This window comes from Hemisphaericaspora subhashii, assembly GCF_019202705.1.
Source record: "Hemisphaericaspora subhashii strain CBS 10753 chromosome Unknown scaffold12, whole genome shotgun sequence".
Classification (NCBI taxonomy): domain Eukaryota; kingdom Fungi; phylum Ascomycota; class Pichiomycetes; order Serinales; family Debaryomycetaceae; genus Hemisphaericaspora; species Hemisphaericaspora subhashii.
In genome coordinates, this window is record NW_026057438.1 from 18,746 (window position 1) to 36,975 (window position 18,230).

The 18,230-nt window shown below is 34.1% G+C and overlaps 7 protein-coding genes across 7 annotated transcripts; 3 read left to right on the plus strand and 4 right to left on the minus strand. All coding sequences in view use genetic code 12, as the record gives it.

The window, feature by feature from the left end:
• Positions 1–98: 98 nt before the first annotated feature.
• On the plus strand, positions 99–1,085 carry J8A68_005770 (uncharacterized protein; the record flags this gene model as incomplete). The annotated part of the gene is made up of 2 exons (XM_049409871.1): positions 99–137; positions 207–1,085. The coding sequence occupies 2 exons, from the start codon at positions 99–101 to the stop codon at positions 1,083–1,085; spliced, it is 918 nt and encodes a 305-aa protein (XP_049260886.1).
• A 1,468-nt stretch (positions 1,086–2,553) lies between these two features.
• On the plus strand, positions 2,554–6,567 carry J8A68_005771 (uncharacterized protein; the record flags this gene model as incomplete). Its single annotated transcript, XM_049409873.1, has 2 exons — positions 2,554–2,594; positions 2,823–6,567. The coding sequence occupies 2 exons, from the start codon at positions 2,554–2,556 to the stop codon at positions 6,565–6,567; spliced, it is 3,786 nt and encodes a 1,261-aa protein (XP_049260887.1).
• A 223-nt stretch (positions 6,568–6,790) lies between these two features.
• On the minus strand, positions 6,791–7,354 carry SPC3 (signal peptidase complex subunit; the record flags this gene model as incomplete). The annotated part of the gene is made up of 1 exon (XM_049409874.1): positions 6,791–7,354. One exon carries the CDS (start codon positions 7,352–7,354, stop codon positions 6,791–6,793), a length of 564 nt encoding a protein of 187 aa, XP_049260888.1.
• A 191-nt stretch (positions 7,355–7,545) lies between these two features.
• On the minus strand, positions 7,546–9,834 carry J8A68_005773 (cysteine--tRNA ligase; the record flags this gene model as incomplete). The annotated part of the gene is made up of 1 exon (XM_049409875.1): positions 7,546–9,834. The coding sequence occupies one exon, from the start codon at positions 9,832–9,834 to the stop codon at positions 7,546–7,548; it is 2,289 nt and encodes a 762-aa protein (XP_049260889.1).
• Positions 9,835–11,129: 1,295 nt separating this feature from the next.
• RPL14 (60S ribosomal protein eL14) lies at positions 11,130–11,938 on the plus strand (the record flags this gene model as incomplete). The annotated part of the gene is made up of 2 exons (XM_049409876.1): positions 11,130–11,237; positions 11,654–11,938. The coding sequence occupies 2 exons, from the start codon at positions 11,130–11,132 to the stop codon at positions 11,936–11,938; spliced, it is 393 nt and encodes a 130-aa protein (XP_049260890.1).
• Positions 11,939–12,370: 432 nt separating this feature from the next.
• On the minus strand, positions 12,371–14,680 carry J8A68_005775 (uncharacterized protein; the record flags this gene model as incomplete). Its single annotated transcript, XM_049409877.1, has 1 exon — positions 12,371–14,680. The coding sequence occupies one exon, from the start codon at positions 14,678–14,680 to the stop codon at positions 12,371–12,373; it is 2,310 nt and encodes a 769-aa protein (XP_049260891.1).
• A 434-nt stretch (positions 14,681–15,114) lies between these two features.
• Positions 15,115–16,422, minus strand: FAD3 (Fad3p; the record flags this gene model as incomplete). Its single annotated transcript, XM_049409878.1, has 1 exon — positions 15,115–16,422. The coding sequence occupies one exon, from the start codon at positions 16,420–16,422 to the stop codon at positions 15,115–15,117; it is 1,308 nt and encodes a 435-aa protein (XP_049260892.1).
• Between the last annotated feature and the right edge of the window lie 1,808 nt (positions 16,423–18,230).

Below are 18,230 nucleotides of genomic sequence, written 5' to 3' on the forward strand. Positions count from 1 at the left end.
AAATAAAGAAAAAATAAATTTAAAGTTTAATTAACACGAAACCCGAAATCAACCAGAAACAATTCAACAACAAACCTAACAGAGAATAGCCACAGATCATGTCGCAACCATATACCAAAGTTCCTGCTGATAATGAAGTAAGTACTATAGAATATAAAGTATAATTCAATTGATTGAGATTTATTAACAATTATTTATTTTTAAAGGAAGATTTATTAAGTACAGATTTCATCCAACCTGATTCACCATTCAACGATACAAATGCATACAATAAGAGCAGGCCATCAGCTCCTCCGATCACTCCCACTGGTGCTGTTCCAGCAGGACCGGCAGGAAGTTCATCCAAGAATGCAACTGAAACAAAGTCCCATATGTTCCAAATCAATTTCTATAGAGCATATTTTGATTTAGATAGTGATACATTTTTCCAAAAGATTCAAAAAGCATTAAATCCGTTTGCAACCAGTATTGGTGGTACTGAGAGTACTACGGATGATGATCAAGATAGTCCTACTGAATTATATGGATTTGTTTGGATAACTGGAACATTGATATTTTTAATGTTTGTAAGTTCAACTGGAGCCAATTTACTTTCTCAATGGTTACATGGGGATGAAAAGAAGAAGTATGAATATAGTTTTGATCTATTGACGAAAGCATTTAGTTTATTTTATGGATATAACTTACTTGCTCCAGGTATATTATGGCTTGTCACGTCATATTTTATTAAATTTCCTTATAGAATTTCATTAACTAAGACTATTTCAATATATGGATATACCAATGTTCTTTGGTTTCCAATTACTATTATTAACATTTTAATTGTTGTATTCATAAGTAATCAGAAACACCATTTAATGTTAAATATTCTTGAATGGATAATTGTTTTGCTTAGTGGGTTGATTACTGGATTAAGTAATCTTTCCAAGTTGTCGCCCGTGATTAAAAAGAATAGTTTAATTATTCATGAAGGAGATGCTAATGCTTCAAAGAGATTATTTTATGGTGTAATGATATCATTGGCAATTGCTCATTTGTTATTTACTGTTATTGTTAAGATTAGCTTCTTTGGTATTAAAGTATGAGAACGAAATAGCCCTAAACCCTGATGGTTGATTTTTAATAGATAGGTTATAGTCGTGTATATGATAACAATTTTTCTTCTATTATAAAATTATTTTTACTACAAAAACCTCAAATTCGTGAATAAAAAAATTTTCACTCTTCTCAAATTCTTCCTCTATTCTACAGTTTTATTAACTAACTAATTATGTGTGCTTTATAGAAACTAACAAGATATAAGAATATTGGAAACAAAGATATTATTATCTATTGAGAATGGTATGTTTATATTTCTTTTAATTGATAATTATAATCAGAATGAAAGAATTGGCGGTGATTATTTGCATTTTACCAATTGTTCCAACTGAATGAACCGGGTTGACAATCGCATTATCGTTAAGTTTCAGCCTTGTATGAGCCATTCTTCATTTATACAGATAAGAAGATTTTTATCAATTAGACGACTCGACATCAAGGAATTTTAATACTAACAATTAATTTATTTAGGTATGTTTTTAAATCAATGAATAATTGATTCGTTGTTGGATGTATTTCTTTTCTATTTTTATTTTATGATGATAGTTGTCGACCGGGCGGACATAATCCACCTTTCTGGTCCCTCTTTTGTACAATTAAGGAGAGGAGCTACATTTCTGTGTACAAATTTATGAAATGTTGATTGGAAAGAGTTGATGACAGGTCGTTTTGCTGATTTATAATGAATTGGAAATATTTATGACAATTTTAATGGGTTGAATTTAGAAATACTAACAAATTCTAGATATTTAATAATTTGTTTTAAATAAGCTTATATTTTGAAAGTTACACTAAAACTGTTAATATTCATTTGTTGGGGTTGTATTTTTATGATGATCTTTTTTATATTCACACTGTACGAGAAGTTGTTTATGACTTCATTGATTACAAAACCAAAAAACTGATTTAATGACTCTGAGAAATACAAACTTCTTTAAATGAATGTTAACTTTTTAATTATAATTAGTAGTACATTTATATAACTATACGTCAGCAATATACAACGCCAATATATGTTTGTCAGTATAAGCTTTTCCCTTCTCCCTCTCTTTGTTTCTTTACGTATTGCATATCAATTCGATCACTCTACCAATTGAGTTCATCGGTGATTCAAGGGGATTTGGCTCAAGTTTACGGCTGGTAGCGCGCTGTTTCTTCCTTTAAAGGAAGAAATTTTTTTATAACGTTTATGGACGTGAAATATCCTCTGTAGACAGTCAGGTTTATCCTCTTTGATAGAGGGGTTTTAGTATATAAATTCAGGCTATTTACATAGTTGGTAGTTTCACAAAATAACTGTTGAAAGTTTACTTAGGGCAATGAACGACTCTTCGCGCGTACTGTACTTGAATCATTCTAGCGAAATATTTTTTTTTCCAGTCTAAAAACGTACCATACAAAACTTCGTCTTACAAATCAACCATTAATTTAATATCATTCTACACTTCAATCCCTATGTCATTAAGGAGGCAATTAGCTGATCTATCAGCTAGCCTGTATGCCCCAATACCCGTGCGGTCAAGTACAGCTTTTCTACGAAAGAGTTTCTCGAGGCTTTCACATCAACTCCCGAAAATTTTTACTCAAATCAAAGTCCGTCAAACATATACCAATCAAGCTTCACTAATATCTACCACAAGGATACGAGCGCACCCACTATGCATTCAATCCAGGTCATACTCAACTATACTTTACAATACTACTTACAGGCCGCATCAAATGAGAATCTTTTTAGAGTATGAGTACATTAGAATTAAAAAGCTATTTCTGAAAGAATTCAGGTCAGAATATCTAGAGCTTATGACCAAGGACAACTTAACCGAAGAGAAAATATCTCAAATAGTGGACGATTTCGATAAGTTAATCAAATGTACTTATGAACTATCAGCTGGATTTGAAGTGTTGCAAGAAATTTGGTATACCATATTTAGAAAAATGGATGCAAATCCTTCTACTGAAATATTACAAAGAGCAATTCTTGAGAAAAGAGATGATTTATCTACACTACTATTAGTCAGAGGTAAATATAGCATATACAAAGATCTCATGTTGATAGTGACAGCGGAACGGAAATTCAACCTAACCCCGAGCGAAACGGATTTTATCATTGGCACCATACAATTGGAGGAACAAACTAAGCCGGACGAGGAACTCCGTGAAAAAGGACCCTACCGCCCTGGGTTTATGTATAATGATGTTGCTATTACCCAAGCACTTGAATCAAACATACTGATTGAATTAAAACGAAAATTGTTGAATACATTAATAAGATCAACCTTTTTCCTTTCAAGAGATACTAGGATGCAAACGGCCATGGTACGAGAATTCTTAAGACTTTCTAATTTAATTGAACAAAGGCAATGGTTTACAGATCCTGATTTCAACAGCTATGATGAATGCCTAGACTTGATATCGTATATTATAGGAAAGATTTCTCCTCGGGAGTATTTAAGATCCTTAGTGGGCATTTGTCAACAAGTGTATGGAGATAGACGCTCGGGGTACATATTAATAACAAGACTCATGAAGATTCTTATACCAAAATGTCCACATTATGTAACTAAGTATTTTGAATTTAAGAGGTTAATGATAGACTTTGAAAGAATTGACCCTAATGTGCTTGTTTGCAGTGACGATTTGACATCGGCAATGACTGCTTGTCTCAGTACCAACAACTATAAGTATTTTGAACAGATATATGCGCAGCATCCACACCTTCATAGTCGTGAACAGGAAGCCCTAATTCTCGAATTCCTATTATACGAAAGAAACTGGGAAGGATTTCAAACCAGATTCCAGGAGCTATATGAGAATGGTAGTTTTCCAAATATTGCTGAATATGGAGTCACTATGAGAGGATTAAACATCCTACGTGCAGACAAACAAATTCGGGCTTTATTCCAAGAGATTTCCAAACGAGGTCTAAAACAGAATAGTACGATCTATGGTTTATTGATGGAATCTTATTCAAGGAAAAATGAACAGATATCTGAATTATTGGAAGAATACATATCATTGTGTAAAGCAGGTAAGGCAGAAATTGAAGGTATTAAAGATTTGGTCGTAAAGGTCCTTGAACAACAAGCAATGAAAAATGATATTCAGCAACTCGTTAAGCTTTTGAAAATATTTCTTGACAGGGAGAAAACTGACGAATTTCCAATGATTTCTGAACAAGCTCTCAAGATGTGTATTGGATATGCCGTAGAGGCGTTGGCATTAAAAGAAATGGAAGAAATAAAAGGTTTAATTACAGAATATGACAAACTTCTGGCGAACGTTTACGAATCTATTATACGGGGTTATACATCTTTTGGACAATTTGAAAAAGCAGATAGATTATGTTTTGAAGCCCATGGAGCTAGTAAAACCCCATTTTCAGAAGGTGCAATCTATGTTACTCAAATTGATAATGCTAGAGAATGGAGGAAAAATGCAACTGATACTACGGCTTTCAATTTTATTGGAAAAAGAATATATTATCTTGAAAGTAGACTCAAGGGCAGTAGATGGCATGTACTTCTTCGTCATGAACCTAGATATATTCGTGAAATCCTCCGAATTAAACTTGAGATAGAAGACAGTTCCAAAGCCAGGGGAGTCTTGAGGAGAATGATTAAATTTAAGCGATATGAATTTATCTTTCTACCATTCTTGCAGTTCCAAAGGAAATGGGGAAAGGAAAAGGAAATAATTAAGAGTTTCTCCTTTATGAATAATTTAGGAGTGACAGTAACTGGGCCTACGTATTTTTATGCCTTGGCCACGCTGTTAAAGATAGATAATAGTGTTGATGATGAATTCCAGAATTCAAAGAAATTTTTTAAGCAAATTCTTCAATCATATGGAATTGCCCAAGCGCAAACTCGTGATCCGAAGCTTAGTCTAAGACAAGACGCAGTAGATGTTGCTAAATGTATACAAGAATTTATTTCATATATTGGAGATCCAGCGCTCCCTGTATTGGATGTATTTGCTTTAAGATTAAAAGAAGTGTATGGGATAATTCCATTCCAAATAAGAAGTATGATATATGGTTGCAGGAAACCAAACCAACGGATCAGTCAAAAGATTAAGAATAGAATTCCAGAATTATGTTTTGATCCAAGTGACGATGCAATTAACGTGTATAAAAAGTTCGTTGAGCAATATCCATACAACGATGAGGTGATTGTTATCCCACCCTTGTTGCAACAAGAAGTCACCAAAGCAATGATATCTCGTCTAGATTCTATCCAAGGTGAAATATCTTCTGAGTCAGCTCATCAATTGGCAGAAATGTTCATTAATGCCATGAGTAATAATTTATATTTTGCCCAGGAAGAATACATCAAAATTTTCAAATTCATCTGCAAATTCCGTGATTTTAAATATTTCAATGATTTACTTCAAATTTGTGAAGAGCAACTCGCTTATGGTTCTTTGGAGTTTATGCATGCATTCTATGAGAAAAGACATTGCTATTCGGTATGTCTTGCCCACAAGACAACGTTTCGCGATCCGAAAGAGATTGACATGAAGTTTCAAGTCTATTCAGATTTTTATAATACGAATGCTTCAAAGTCGTTGGAGTATGTCAAAGCAATTGGTATAAAGGACTTCCCGAGAAGCCGTCATGGAAGATTGTTTCCGATAAAAAGTGAATATGTTAAAAATGTATCAATGGCTAAATGGAGGTTTCTTCGGTTTTTTAACCCGGGACGTGTTCCTAAATACCTCCTAATTGACAAGGAAATGAAATATTTATTAAATGAGCAACTTGAATTTTTCTGTCAAGGTAATAGTGGTAAAACCTTTGCCCTTGCAGACAAATATCCCGATACTCTTAGATGCTTGATTGCAGAACCATATGAATCTAAGTTGGTAGGAGGCACGGTGGGGCCAGGTTTCAGCACGTTAGAATACAAAAGACGAAATTCGGAAACCATCACCGAAATGTATGAAACAATGAGGTCCAATAAAGCCTATGTAGGTATCAGAACTGACGATAAGTTATTTAAACCTTCCTTGCCAATAAATATGGAAGGAAGATACGATCAATTAAAAGCACGTGAGTTAAAACTAAAACATCTTGTTTTACTGCCAAAGTATCCTGCACAATATTATCGGGCCATTGAAGAGGGAAAAGAGTCCCCATTAGACACCATGGATGACCTTCATGAGACAGAAGATATCATGGATGATGACCATATTGAAGTTGAAGAAAAGGGCCTTGAAAATGAAGAAAAAGACCTTGATGATAAAGCAACTCACCTTGAGTATCGGGAACATAATCGTCGACTAAAAGACATTGATTTTGCTAAAAACGATAATGTTGAAAATAAAGAATTCGTTGTCACTAAAGATACTAAAAATGGTATAATGAACGATAAGGAACACAGGGTAAATGTTTCTGCGAGAGAAGTTATCCCGAGATCTAAAGGGGATCAAAAACCTGATGAGATTGATAAGGATAGACGGTTGTATTGAAGAGCCCAGGGGAAAAGTCGAAAATTCTCAATAAGTGCCCCGGATACCAAGCCCATTTTCAATTCCGTTGAGATTTACGAAGTTGAGGTTATTATTTATCAGATTATTCAAAGTTTATGCATTGTAACATTCTACTTGTAAATAGTTTACTTTTGTATATTATAGAACTTATCACATAATTTAAAATACATGTATATAATAAAAATCTAGTTTAGTAATTAAATCAATGAGTTTTCTTATTGATCTCTTCGAATTGAAATTGAGCAGAAGTTTCAGTCAGTCCAAAGATCAATGGACCAATATGAGGTTGTATATTCCATTCGAGTCTAACAGTGGCATTTCTTCCTCTAAATGATTTTTCTACATCCCATACTGAATACTTACCTCTTTGATTGACCAAATGGAGTTTGGCATCATCCTTTGATTTAATGATTTTGTCCCAATAAGTTACTTTATTTGAAGACCCTTCACTCTTACCAGGATATTCAGCTGTCAAATAAACAAATACTTGTTTTGTATTCCAATTGAATAATGGTGTCAAATCAGCATCCAAATCAAATTGAATTTTTGAATTTTCTTTCGGTTTTCTATTGACAGCACCATATTGAAATGAATATTTTATTGAAGCACTTGGTTGTATATTAGTTATTGAAGTAGTATTAATATTCCATACTCCATCATGATTCAATTGTAATAAAGTTAGAGCAATAACAGCTGCTACTATCACAATTGCAGAAGTCAATGCTTGGTTTCCAACTGTTTGAATTCTATTTGTCAAATTGAACATTTTTAATTACCGTTTCAAAATGCTGTATCTAAAGTCCTCTGGAATAAATTCTGTTAAAATGATTTGGTGTTCAATTTGAGATTTTGTTTGTTGATGGCGGATTTTTTATTTTGGCTTCTAAATTAAATTACTATCTACAAAAACTTACACTACCCGTAACTCTACTTCTAAATAATGGATGCGAACAACTGTTATTGTTGAGACTTCAAATATTCTTGATGAAGCTTATCTTGTTGTTGATATTGCTTCAATAATTTCTTCTTCATACTCTTTGTAACTTCTTCTCCCTTAGCATCTTTGGTAGGAATTCCATTTTCATCCCATTCAGAATATAATTCCTTATCTTGGAATAAGTCTTGTGGTCTAACCTTCATCTTAGCCAATCTTTCTTGTTCTTTCTTAGCATTAGCAGCAGCTTGTTCTTGTTTCCGTTTTTCCTTGTCAGCAATAGCCTTCAATTTAGCTTCTTGTTGAGCAATCAATTGTTCCTTTTCTTGAGCATTTAAGAACTTAACTAAGGCACTACCATCTGGTCTGTCATCTAATGAAACACCCAAATTAATCAATTGTGATCTGATTGCATCCGATGCCTTTAAGAATTCATTCAAGTCAGATTTATTGATGGCTAAATTACGGACTGAATCTCTGAATAGGGAAAGTGCTTTTACATAAGGTAATGCAATATCTTCGGCACTTCCAGTTGAATCTTCACTAGATGAGACATCAATCCAACCTAATCTATCTGATCTAGTTTCAAATCCTAAAATATCTAAAACTTTAACTATCCAATTGGTAATCAGTAACAATACTTCGATTCTTAATTCTGTTGTACCAGTGGCAGTAAGTTGAATATAATTGTTTGATTTTGAAACAAGATCTTGAATTGATCTCAAAGCTTGACTACTGGACAAGTTGTCATTGAAGGCAATGTCAACTTCATCTTGAGCCGTAGTTAAATCATCATATAATTGCCTTTCATACTTGGAAATCTTTCTTGAAATAAATTGACCTTCATCTACTTTATGTTTATAATCACTATTTAAGGCACGAACATTTGTGAAGAATTTGGAAAAAGTGGATTCCATAGCTTTTACCTCACTAATCAAAGAATCCTTAAAATCAAGTGGTTTTTCCCATGGAGTCAATGCAAATACTAATCTCAATTGTCTTGAAGAAAAATCATTCAATGCTTCATCAATAGTAATAAAGTTCTTTAAAGATTTTGACATTTTTTGACCTTGAATATGTAAATGGCCATTATGCATAAAATAATTCACCCATTGTTTATTATCGAAATATGCTTCAGATTGAGCTAATTCATTATCATGATGAGGGAAACATAAATCAATACCACCGGAATGAATATCCATAGTTTCACCAGTCATATCAGAAGCCATGACGGAACATTCAATATGCCAACCTGGTCTTCCCTTACCCCATTTAGAATCCCATGAAGGTTCTCCTGGTTTGGAAGCTTTCCAAAGAGCAAAATCGGCGGGATTTTTCTTACTATGTCCAGTACTCAACGATCCTTCACCATCATCAATCAAACTTAAATCTCCTTTATTCCAAGGTTGTAATTTAGCATAAGCATGATGAGAATGTTCATATTTGACAGTATCGAAATAAACTGAACCATCTTCGGTTCTATAAGCATATCCGTTCTCAACGATTTTATCAACGAATTCTATAATATCTGGGATATATTCAGATACTCTTGTAGTAATGGATGGTGGTAAGACATTTAATCTTGCCATGTCTTCATTATATCTCTTTTCCCAATAGGCAGGTAATTTTCTGAAAACAGATGGATCAGTTACAGTATCACCTAATTCCTTATCTAAATGAGGCATAGCTACATCTTTAATATTAGCCAAGAATTGTTCTAAACTGAGTTCGTTAGTTTTGCCATAAATTGATTCATGAGCAGTTCTGGCGGCCTTAATATACATTGGAAACTTTGGCTTTTCTTTGATAATCTCTTGAATATTTTGAATTGAATCAACCCAAGGAATGAATTCTGTTTCAATTGAACTTCCAGTGAATTCTGGTAAATTCTTACCAATATAGCTGGCCAAGTATTCCTTTGATTTCGATAAAAGCTCGTTATTGACTTGCTTATAAACGTCACTAACATGTTGTTCAAATAAGTATTGTTGACGAGCAGCAATGATAATTTTATCATCTATATCAGTAACATTTTGAATGAATTTAATATTAAATCCAAAATAATCTTGTAATATTCTTCTACAAATATCAGTGGAAACATAATTTCTAGCATGTCCCATATGAGAATTGTCATAGACAGTAGGACCACAACTATACCAGGTAATATGGCCTGGTTTGATTGTATGGAAGTCATTCTTGGTACGTGTCAAGGAATTGTATATTTGCAACGTTGGTTTTTCACTGTTTTTATTGACAGGTGGGAACCATTCTGGTTGACGAACTGGTGCCTTCTTCAAAGTAACGGTTGACATTGTGAATAATCTTTTGATTGTTCTTTGAATGTTCATATACTTAAAACCCTTCTGGAGGTATCTTGTATTCAGAAAAATGCACAATCTGTGTTGACGATGTTTGATGATGACTCAATCTATAGGAACGAACATCTGACATCAGGAGAAAATCTATTTTTCCACACCAGTCTTTAACGGCAGTAGGCACAACACAAGTTCATAGAGAAATACAACAAGAGAAGAACATAAATTGATTACAAACTGATTAATTGATCCAGTTTTCTACAAGTGCAAGTATAATTGATTGAAATTGATACTTTAATATTTGATATATGGTATCATTTTCAGAAGGGTAATTAGATGAAGAGTTCTTACAAAGACTATTACCAGTGCTACTGTCAGTTTGGTCGGCCATGATTATTATATAATCCCAGTAACTTTCGCAAATCAGACAATCCCAATGGTAATACTCTTGGTATGAAGTTCGATTACTATAATAATCTATTGTAAAAGTACAAAGTTAGTAAATTCTCTCTCTCTTAGATAAACAACAAAACTGAAGCATGAATTAATACAAAAATATGGAATTGATTCAATTGACATTGGAGTAGTGTAATTATTCAGACAAAAGGTTGGTCGCATATTGCATCTTATCCTATAATGAAACTAGGCGTGTTTCGGATAAGATACTCTAGAACGCAAATTATAAGTCATCATATAAAATTCAATTCCTTCAGAATGGATATTGTAACAACAGTTAAACATACCATTTAGTGATTGTTAACTAACTAGTCATCTTATTTAGGATTAAATAAGCTGGTTAATTCCTTAACTAATAATAAATTTGTTAGCTAAAGAAACTCATTGGAAGAATTCTTTAGATATTCATATTTAACAACAAGAAAATGTTAGACAAACAGTGATGGATCGGGATTTCTGAAAATGATCTAGGTATGGAGCCCTAAGGCTATTTAAATTCACGTGATTACAAATTTTGTATGGAGAAAGATCATTTTTTCTGGTGTGTTTATTTAACCTGAGACTGAGTATTGCAGATTGGATGTTTTTATACTGCATACAAATATCATTCATAGTTAACAAAGTGAACAAAACAAAATAACACAAAGATTAAATAATTTTTCACTAACAAAATTTACTTACTGTTTAGTTTTGGTGGTGAGTAGTAACTGAGCGAGAACGCAATACCATCAATCAAAATTTTTGATACTAACAAAAAAGTTAAAGAAAAAAAAAATTAAAATCTTTTACTTCTTGAAGAGATTAGTTTCATAGTAACCTCAACAATAATACATAAGATGTCTACTGTTAAAGCTTCCAACTGGAGATCCGTTGAATTAGGTCGTATTGTCTTAGTTGACAACAAGGAATTAGCTACCATCGTTGAAATTATTGACCACAAGAGAGTATGTACAAGTGAACCGAAGTGAAAAATTTCACAGACTTAGTAATGGATAAATGGATATTATCAAGAAATAGATTCGAGAAACATGTCAAATAAATATAAAGTGAAGTACAAATGACTCATGAGATATTACTACTACAACGACAGCCTCGACTACTACCCGCAGAGATCATATTCCCCAAAGTTGTATATAACTTTCATTCAATACTAGCAGATATAAGAGAATCTGAAATTTGTCGTACCTGGCACGACCAACTACAGCCATAATCTACTACAGAATTAACAAAGCAAATATTTGTGTTTACCTTTCCCCAACTACCCGAGAAGCGTCCCATCCTTTCATAATCTTGAAGTCGATATATCCATACTATTTTGTTTTACAAGTTTGAATAATTTATACTAACAATTTTATTTTAGGTCTTAATTGATGGTCCAAAGATCCAAAGACAATCTATTGCTTTAGCCAAGGTTGTCTTAACCCCAATCGTCTTATCTAAATTGCCAAGAGGTGCTAGAACTGCCACCGTCCAAAAGAAATGGACTGCTGCTGAAATCGATACCAAATGGGCTTCTACTTCTTGGGCTAAGAAGTTAGCTTCTAAGGAAAGAAGATCTCAATTATCTGACTTCGAAAGATTCCAAGTTTTAGTCTTAAAGAAACAAAGCAGATATGCTACCAAGAAGGCTTTAGCTAAGGCTTAAATTTAACTTTGATTTATTCCAAATATAATTTATCAGATTTTTCATATCATCATATTCCCTGTGTATTCTTAGTTCTTATTTTTTTAATTAGTTTGAAAGGGTATCATAGTTAGGTTTTAATGTTTACGTCTTTCCTTCATAATTTTGTATAAACATGCAAAAGGCTTTTACAATTCATCGAACGAACCATATTTTCCATTTTCTATAGAACTGGAGAATTCCCCCCAACCCCAAAATAATAAATATAAAATAAAGTTATAAAACGTATTTAATTAAAAGATGCATTGTAGATAATTGAACATTTCTCTAACAGGATTTCTATGAAATTTCTATCGTTATCTAGATAACCGATAATGTTTTTACTTTATTGTTTCTAATTAAGTCTTTATATACAAGAGTTTTTTTAAATATTATAAACAAGATCTATATAAATTACTTCTTAGCATTTTTAGCCTTTTGATACTCGGCAATCAATTGCTTTTGTAATTGTTGAGAAGCTTGAGCATACTTGGAGAATTCCAATGTGAATTCACCCTTACCTTGGGTACAAGCTCTTAAGGAAGTTGAGAACCCAAACATAGAGTTCAAACTACATTCAGCACTAATAGTGAATTCATCATCACCGTTAACGGTGTCATTAATAAATCCACCCAATTTGGTGACTAAACCAACAACAGAACCTTGGAATTCATTTGGAGCGCTGACTTCAACATTCATGATTGGTTCCAAAATAACTGGATTAGCATTCAAGAAACCTTGCTTGAAGGCACCATGAGAAGCGGTTCTGAATGCCAATTCAGAAGAATCAACCATATGTGTTTGACCATCAGTGACATGCATATGAACACCTAAAACCTTGTGCCCAATTAATGGACCCTTTTCTAAACAATCTTCAAATCCTCTACTAACAGCAGTCAAGAATTTCTCAGGAATCTTACCACCAACAACACCTTCCGTGAATTTGTTTTCTCCATCTAATGGAGTCATTTCACCGATAACTCTACCATATTGACCAGAACCACCAGTTTGTTTCTTGTGAGTGTAATCAAATTGAGATGGGGTAGTGATGGCTTCACGATAAGAAACTTGTGGCTTACCAGTAGTACATTCAACACCATATTCACGCTTGATTCTTTCAACATAAATTTCTAAATGTAATTCACCCATACCGGAAATAATCGTTTCTTTTGATTCTTCATCAAACTTAACTCTGAAAGTTGGATCTTCCTTTTGGAATCTTTGCATAGCCTTAGAGAAAGCACCATTATCCTTGGATTTTGGAGCAATAGATAATGAAATAACAGCTTCTGGAACAAACATAGAACTCATGGCAATTTGTTTCTCGAGATTTTGTCCAACAAATGTATCACCAGAGGCACAGTCAATACCGAAAGTGGCACAGATTTCACCAGCACCAACTTCAGCAACATCTTCCATATCATTGGAATGCATTCTTACTAATCTAGCAACCTTGACTTTCTTACCAGTCTTAACGTGGGTCATGTAGGCACCTTTCTTTAATTTACCTTGGTAGACTCTGATATAAGTTAATTGACCATATTGACCTTCTTCTAATTTGAAAGCCAAACCAACAAAAGGAGCATTAGATGATGGAATTAAGTTAACTGGAGATTCAGTTCCATCCTTGGCAAGTTCTAAACCAGTATTTAAGACTTCGTTTGGTTGTGGTAAGTAATCAACAACAGCATCTAAAACAGGCTGAACACCTTTATTAGCCAACGCCGAACCCATTAAAACTGGAGTGAATTTTCTTCCGATAGTGGCACGTCTAATGGCACCCTTGATTTGTTCAACAGTTGGTTCTTCACCTTCTAAGTAAACATCGGCAATTTCTTCATCGACATCAGCTAAAGTTTCAATCAATAAAGCTCTCTTTTCTTCAACCAACTCTTTTAATTCTTCAGGAACTTCTCCCTTTCTGATGGTTTCACCTTGAGGTCCTTCATTATATAATGCGACACGATCAATAATATTTACAACACCTTTCAATTGGTCTTCGGCACCAATTGGAACTTGAATAGCAGCAGCTGGGGTTTTTAACTTTTCATTAATTTGTTGAATTGCTCTAAATGGATTAGCACCCATACGATCCATCTTATTAATAAAAGTGACTCTTGGAACATTATAACGACGCATTTGTCTATCAACAGTAACAGTTTGGGATTGGACACCGGCAACGGCACAAACAACCAAAACTGCACCATCTAAGACTCTTAAGGCTCTTTCGACTTCAATAGTAAAATCAATATGTCCTGGAGTATCAATCAAATTGAAATGATAACTCTTATCTTCTTTATCCCAAGAACAGTAAGTAGCAGCAGATTGAATAGTAATACCCTTTTCTCTTTCCAAATCCATATGATCCATCTTGGCACCAACAGCATCACGACCTCTAACTTCGTGAATAGCTTTAATTCTACCAGTATAATACAAAACACGTTCAGTGAAGGTGGTTTTACCGGAATCAATATGGGCCGAGATACCGATATTTCTCATTCTTGAGGCGGCTTCTAAATCAGCGGCTGGTAATTCTGCATTAATTTGATCGATGATTACCTTTTCTTCTTCATAAGTTTCTGGTTGTTTCTCTTCGAAATTGATACGAGAAGTTTGAAATTGTCTTAAGGAAGTGGTTCTGGCAAATGAGGACACCGCTAATGGTGACAGTCTGTTTGCTCTAGAGAATCCGCATCTAAACACTCCACGAAGAACACTGGTCATAGTTAAGATGGTGAATGTTGCTTACCTATGAAAAGTCAATAATAACAAAACGGTTGTAAAAGAATTTAGAAAAATTTTCGATCGTTGAAGGTCGTGTCTCGCTCGATAGAACAATATGAGCCGCACACATATAATAATGGATGTGTAAATCGTCCCACTATTGTTAAAGTCCAGGTCGGTTATATTGTCTTTGATAATGATGCCAGTCTCCTAGGGAGTGACAGAGGTCTACAGTTCTATGCTACTACGTCTTTAATTCTGATGTAATACGTGATATCCTGGTCTATATTCTATAATCTATATTCTAGCTATGTACAATTGAAACCCAAAAGAGCAAGGAGATGAATCCTATGGCTCCAAAAGGGTTCGTTTAATAATAATATTCAATCAAATATAAATAATAAAATTCCGTTGTAGAATTGAAATAAAATCCTCTAATCTCTAGGTTTGACTGGACCAATTCCATTAACGTTTCTGAACATCAAAACACCCTTCGCATCTTCTTTATCGTCATCAACAAATTGACAGCTTCTAACACACTTCCATAACGAGACCCACATATTTTCACCTTCATATCTGTAATGTTCACCCATAACTTTTTGGATGGCTGCACTGGCTTCTCTGGCATTATAGAATGGGATTCTGGAAACATAGTGGTGTAAGACGTGAGTTTCAATAATGTCATGGAAGATGTGTTGACCAATAAATCCAAAGTTACGGTCAATAGTAGCAGCAGCACCACGGGCAAAGGTCCATTCTTCAGCTCTGTAATGAGGCATGGTTGGATCAGTGTGTTGTAAGAAAGTAACAAAGACTAACCAATGATTAACCCATAACCATGGAACAAACCAGTAAACCATCATGTTGAACAAACCAAAGGTCTTGTACCATTGATAAACAACAGTGAAAGTGGTAAGAATACCAATATCGGATAAAACAATGTACCAGTATTGATTCTTGTCAAAGACAGGGGAGCTTGGAGCGTAATGAGATCTAGCATACCAAGATACACCAGGATAAACTTGACCAGTAGCATTGTTGGCTAAATATAATTGTAAACCACCTAATTGTTGGAAAACCAAAACCAAGAAAGTATAGATTGGAGATTCTTCCATTAATTCAGCGACTTTTGAAACACCCTTTACTTCCAAGTATTCTTCCTTGGTATAAGGAACAAAAACCATATCTTTAGTCAAGTGACCAGTAGCCTTGTGGTGCTTAGCATGGGAGAATTTCCAAGAAAAATATGGAACTACCAAGTAAGAATGTAACACCCAACCAATGAAATCGTTAATGTTTTGGTAGTCAGAGAAAGCACCGTGACCACATTCATGAGCTAAAATCCATAACCCGAATCCAAATAAACCAATCAAGTAAGATTGGAACATCCATAAACCACCTCTAATGTAAGTACTTAAAGTAGGATGATCAGCAATTTCTACTAATGGAATGACTTGTTTAGCGGTGTAACCAATAATAGTCATCATAGTGATATCTCTAACAACATAACCTAAAGATCTGATTAAAGATCTTTCATAACAGTGCTTTGGAATAGCAGATAAGATATCTTTGATGGAATAATCTGGAACCTTGAAGACTTTACCATTAGTGTCAATGGTGGTTAAGTTAGTTCTAGCAGTGGTAGTTGCAAATGAAGAAATGTTACCTTTTTGAACAATGGTAGGTTCTTCAATATTGTCCAAATTGTTACTGGTTTGGACACCAGATGCTACAGCACTCATTATGGAAGGTGGAAGGGGGGGTATGGAGGGAAAGGGAGTTGTCTAGAGAAGAAGAAGAAGAAAGAAAGAAAGAAACAAAGTGTAAATCTGCTAATCTAAAAAATTTTCTGATAAAGCTACAAAAAAAAACACGATGGAAGAAAAACCAAAAAAAGCCCAATTGAATAAAAGAAAAAAGAAATTTCGTAAAATTCAAAACAAATTTGCATCTTAAATTTATTTTTTGGGGTTTGGTTGAAAAAAAACCGTCGTTTTGAAGTCTAACGGTTTTCGCTAACCCCAAAGCCCGAAATCGTAACTCCTGATCTGACAAGACACTTTTATAGTTCAATCAATTCCAAACCTTCTTCTAAACATTCACGTTGTAATCGTCAGGCGGATGGAATGTTAGATGGACCATGAGGTATTGGTTGCATTACTAATCCTCCTGTTTTCACTGGCCTAGATGCAGGTGCAACGCATGTCGTTGTTTGGGGAGATATTTATATTGCGACATTTTTGCAGTCAAAAAAAAATGAGATTCACAATGCATGTGATAATACTCTTATCTCCAATTTGACCACAATTTATGCCAATATTGAAGTATATTTGGGCATGTAAATAATTGCAACATGTTTGCCTAATCTTTTCGAACAGCTAGGATATGTGTAGGTTGCAAGTGAGTCGAATCTACTTTTCTTTTTCATTTTGTGATTATTGGACGCAGAACGGCAAACTTTTACTTGATTTCTTGCCAATTTTGCAGTAAAATGCAAGTAATTATTTTGAATATGTAATTTTAATGTCATCTCAAAGAGCTTCCAGTTTGAGTTATTTGGGTTGTACATTCTAAGAGTATATTATTCGCTGGAGAACTGGAAATTGATTCATTCCTGGTTGTTGCAACTTTACGAGTTTTCCGTTATTCAATAATTATATTTAATTAATTGTTACTGGAAAGCCTCGAAATAGCACAGACGAACAATTAGCAAGGGTCAAGGCGGTGGAACAACGACTAGTTAGGAATGTAATAGAAATAATTTCCTTAACCTGACAAAGACCTATCAAAGCCTCTTACTTTATTTGGAGAAGAAATAATGAGGGTTGCATACTTTGGTTCGTAAATCTGAATATGACAATGGAAAATTCTTAAAAATCCCCTTACAATCCCTAATCGGAGTGTCTTCGAGAGCATGTGATTCTCCTTTCTCTGCGAAGCGACTCCGCATATTCTCCACTCGTAAACTAACCAGTTCGAATAATGTTGGAACCATATGAATTCATTATTGAAACATTGCATACAATGGTTGGAACATAGTAGTTCTTTGTGTTGATGACAATTCTTCTAGGGGGTTGCAAATTAGTTCCATTTCATGTCAGAACCCTAATTTGCTTGGCAAAAATTAGCGAAGAGGTAGCAACTTGTATACTTAATTAAGAAGATTCTGAAAAGTCTAAATTTAGATTGGCAAATTCATATTCCAGTAAATCAGAGCAGATCGAGGGATTGCCCGGAAGAGTAAATTCTCCTTACCAAACTCCTTTTACCTTCCTTAAAGATTTCCAAAAACTCTGAAACTAAATCTATCTGGAACCACGAATCTTTTTCGGTACATCGTCTTGCAGGCAACTCTGACGACTTCAAGGGATCGATTCCTTCTAGAATTATTTTGTGATGCACCTAATTTACTTCTCTGAGTTCAAGACTATTGTCAAACTGAAACCCACAATCCCATACAATATAATTTTCTTGATGATTGTGGATAAGAAATAACCAAATATTGTATTTCGGGAAAAGAATATGAATTCCATGGTTAACATCCAAATTG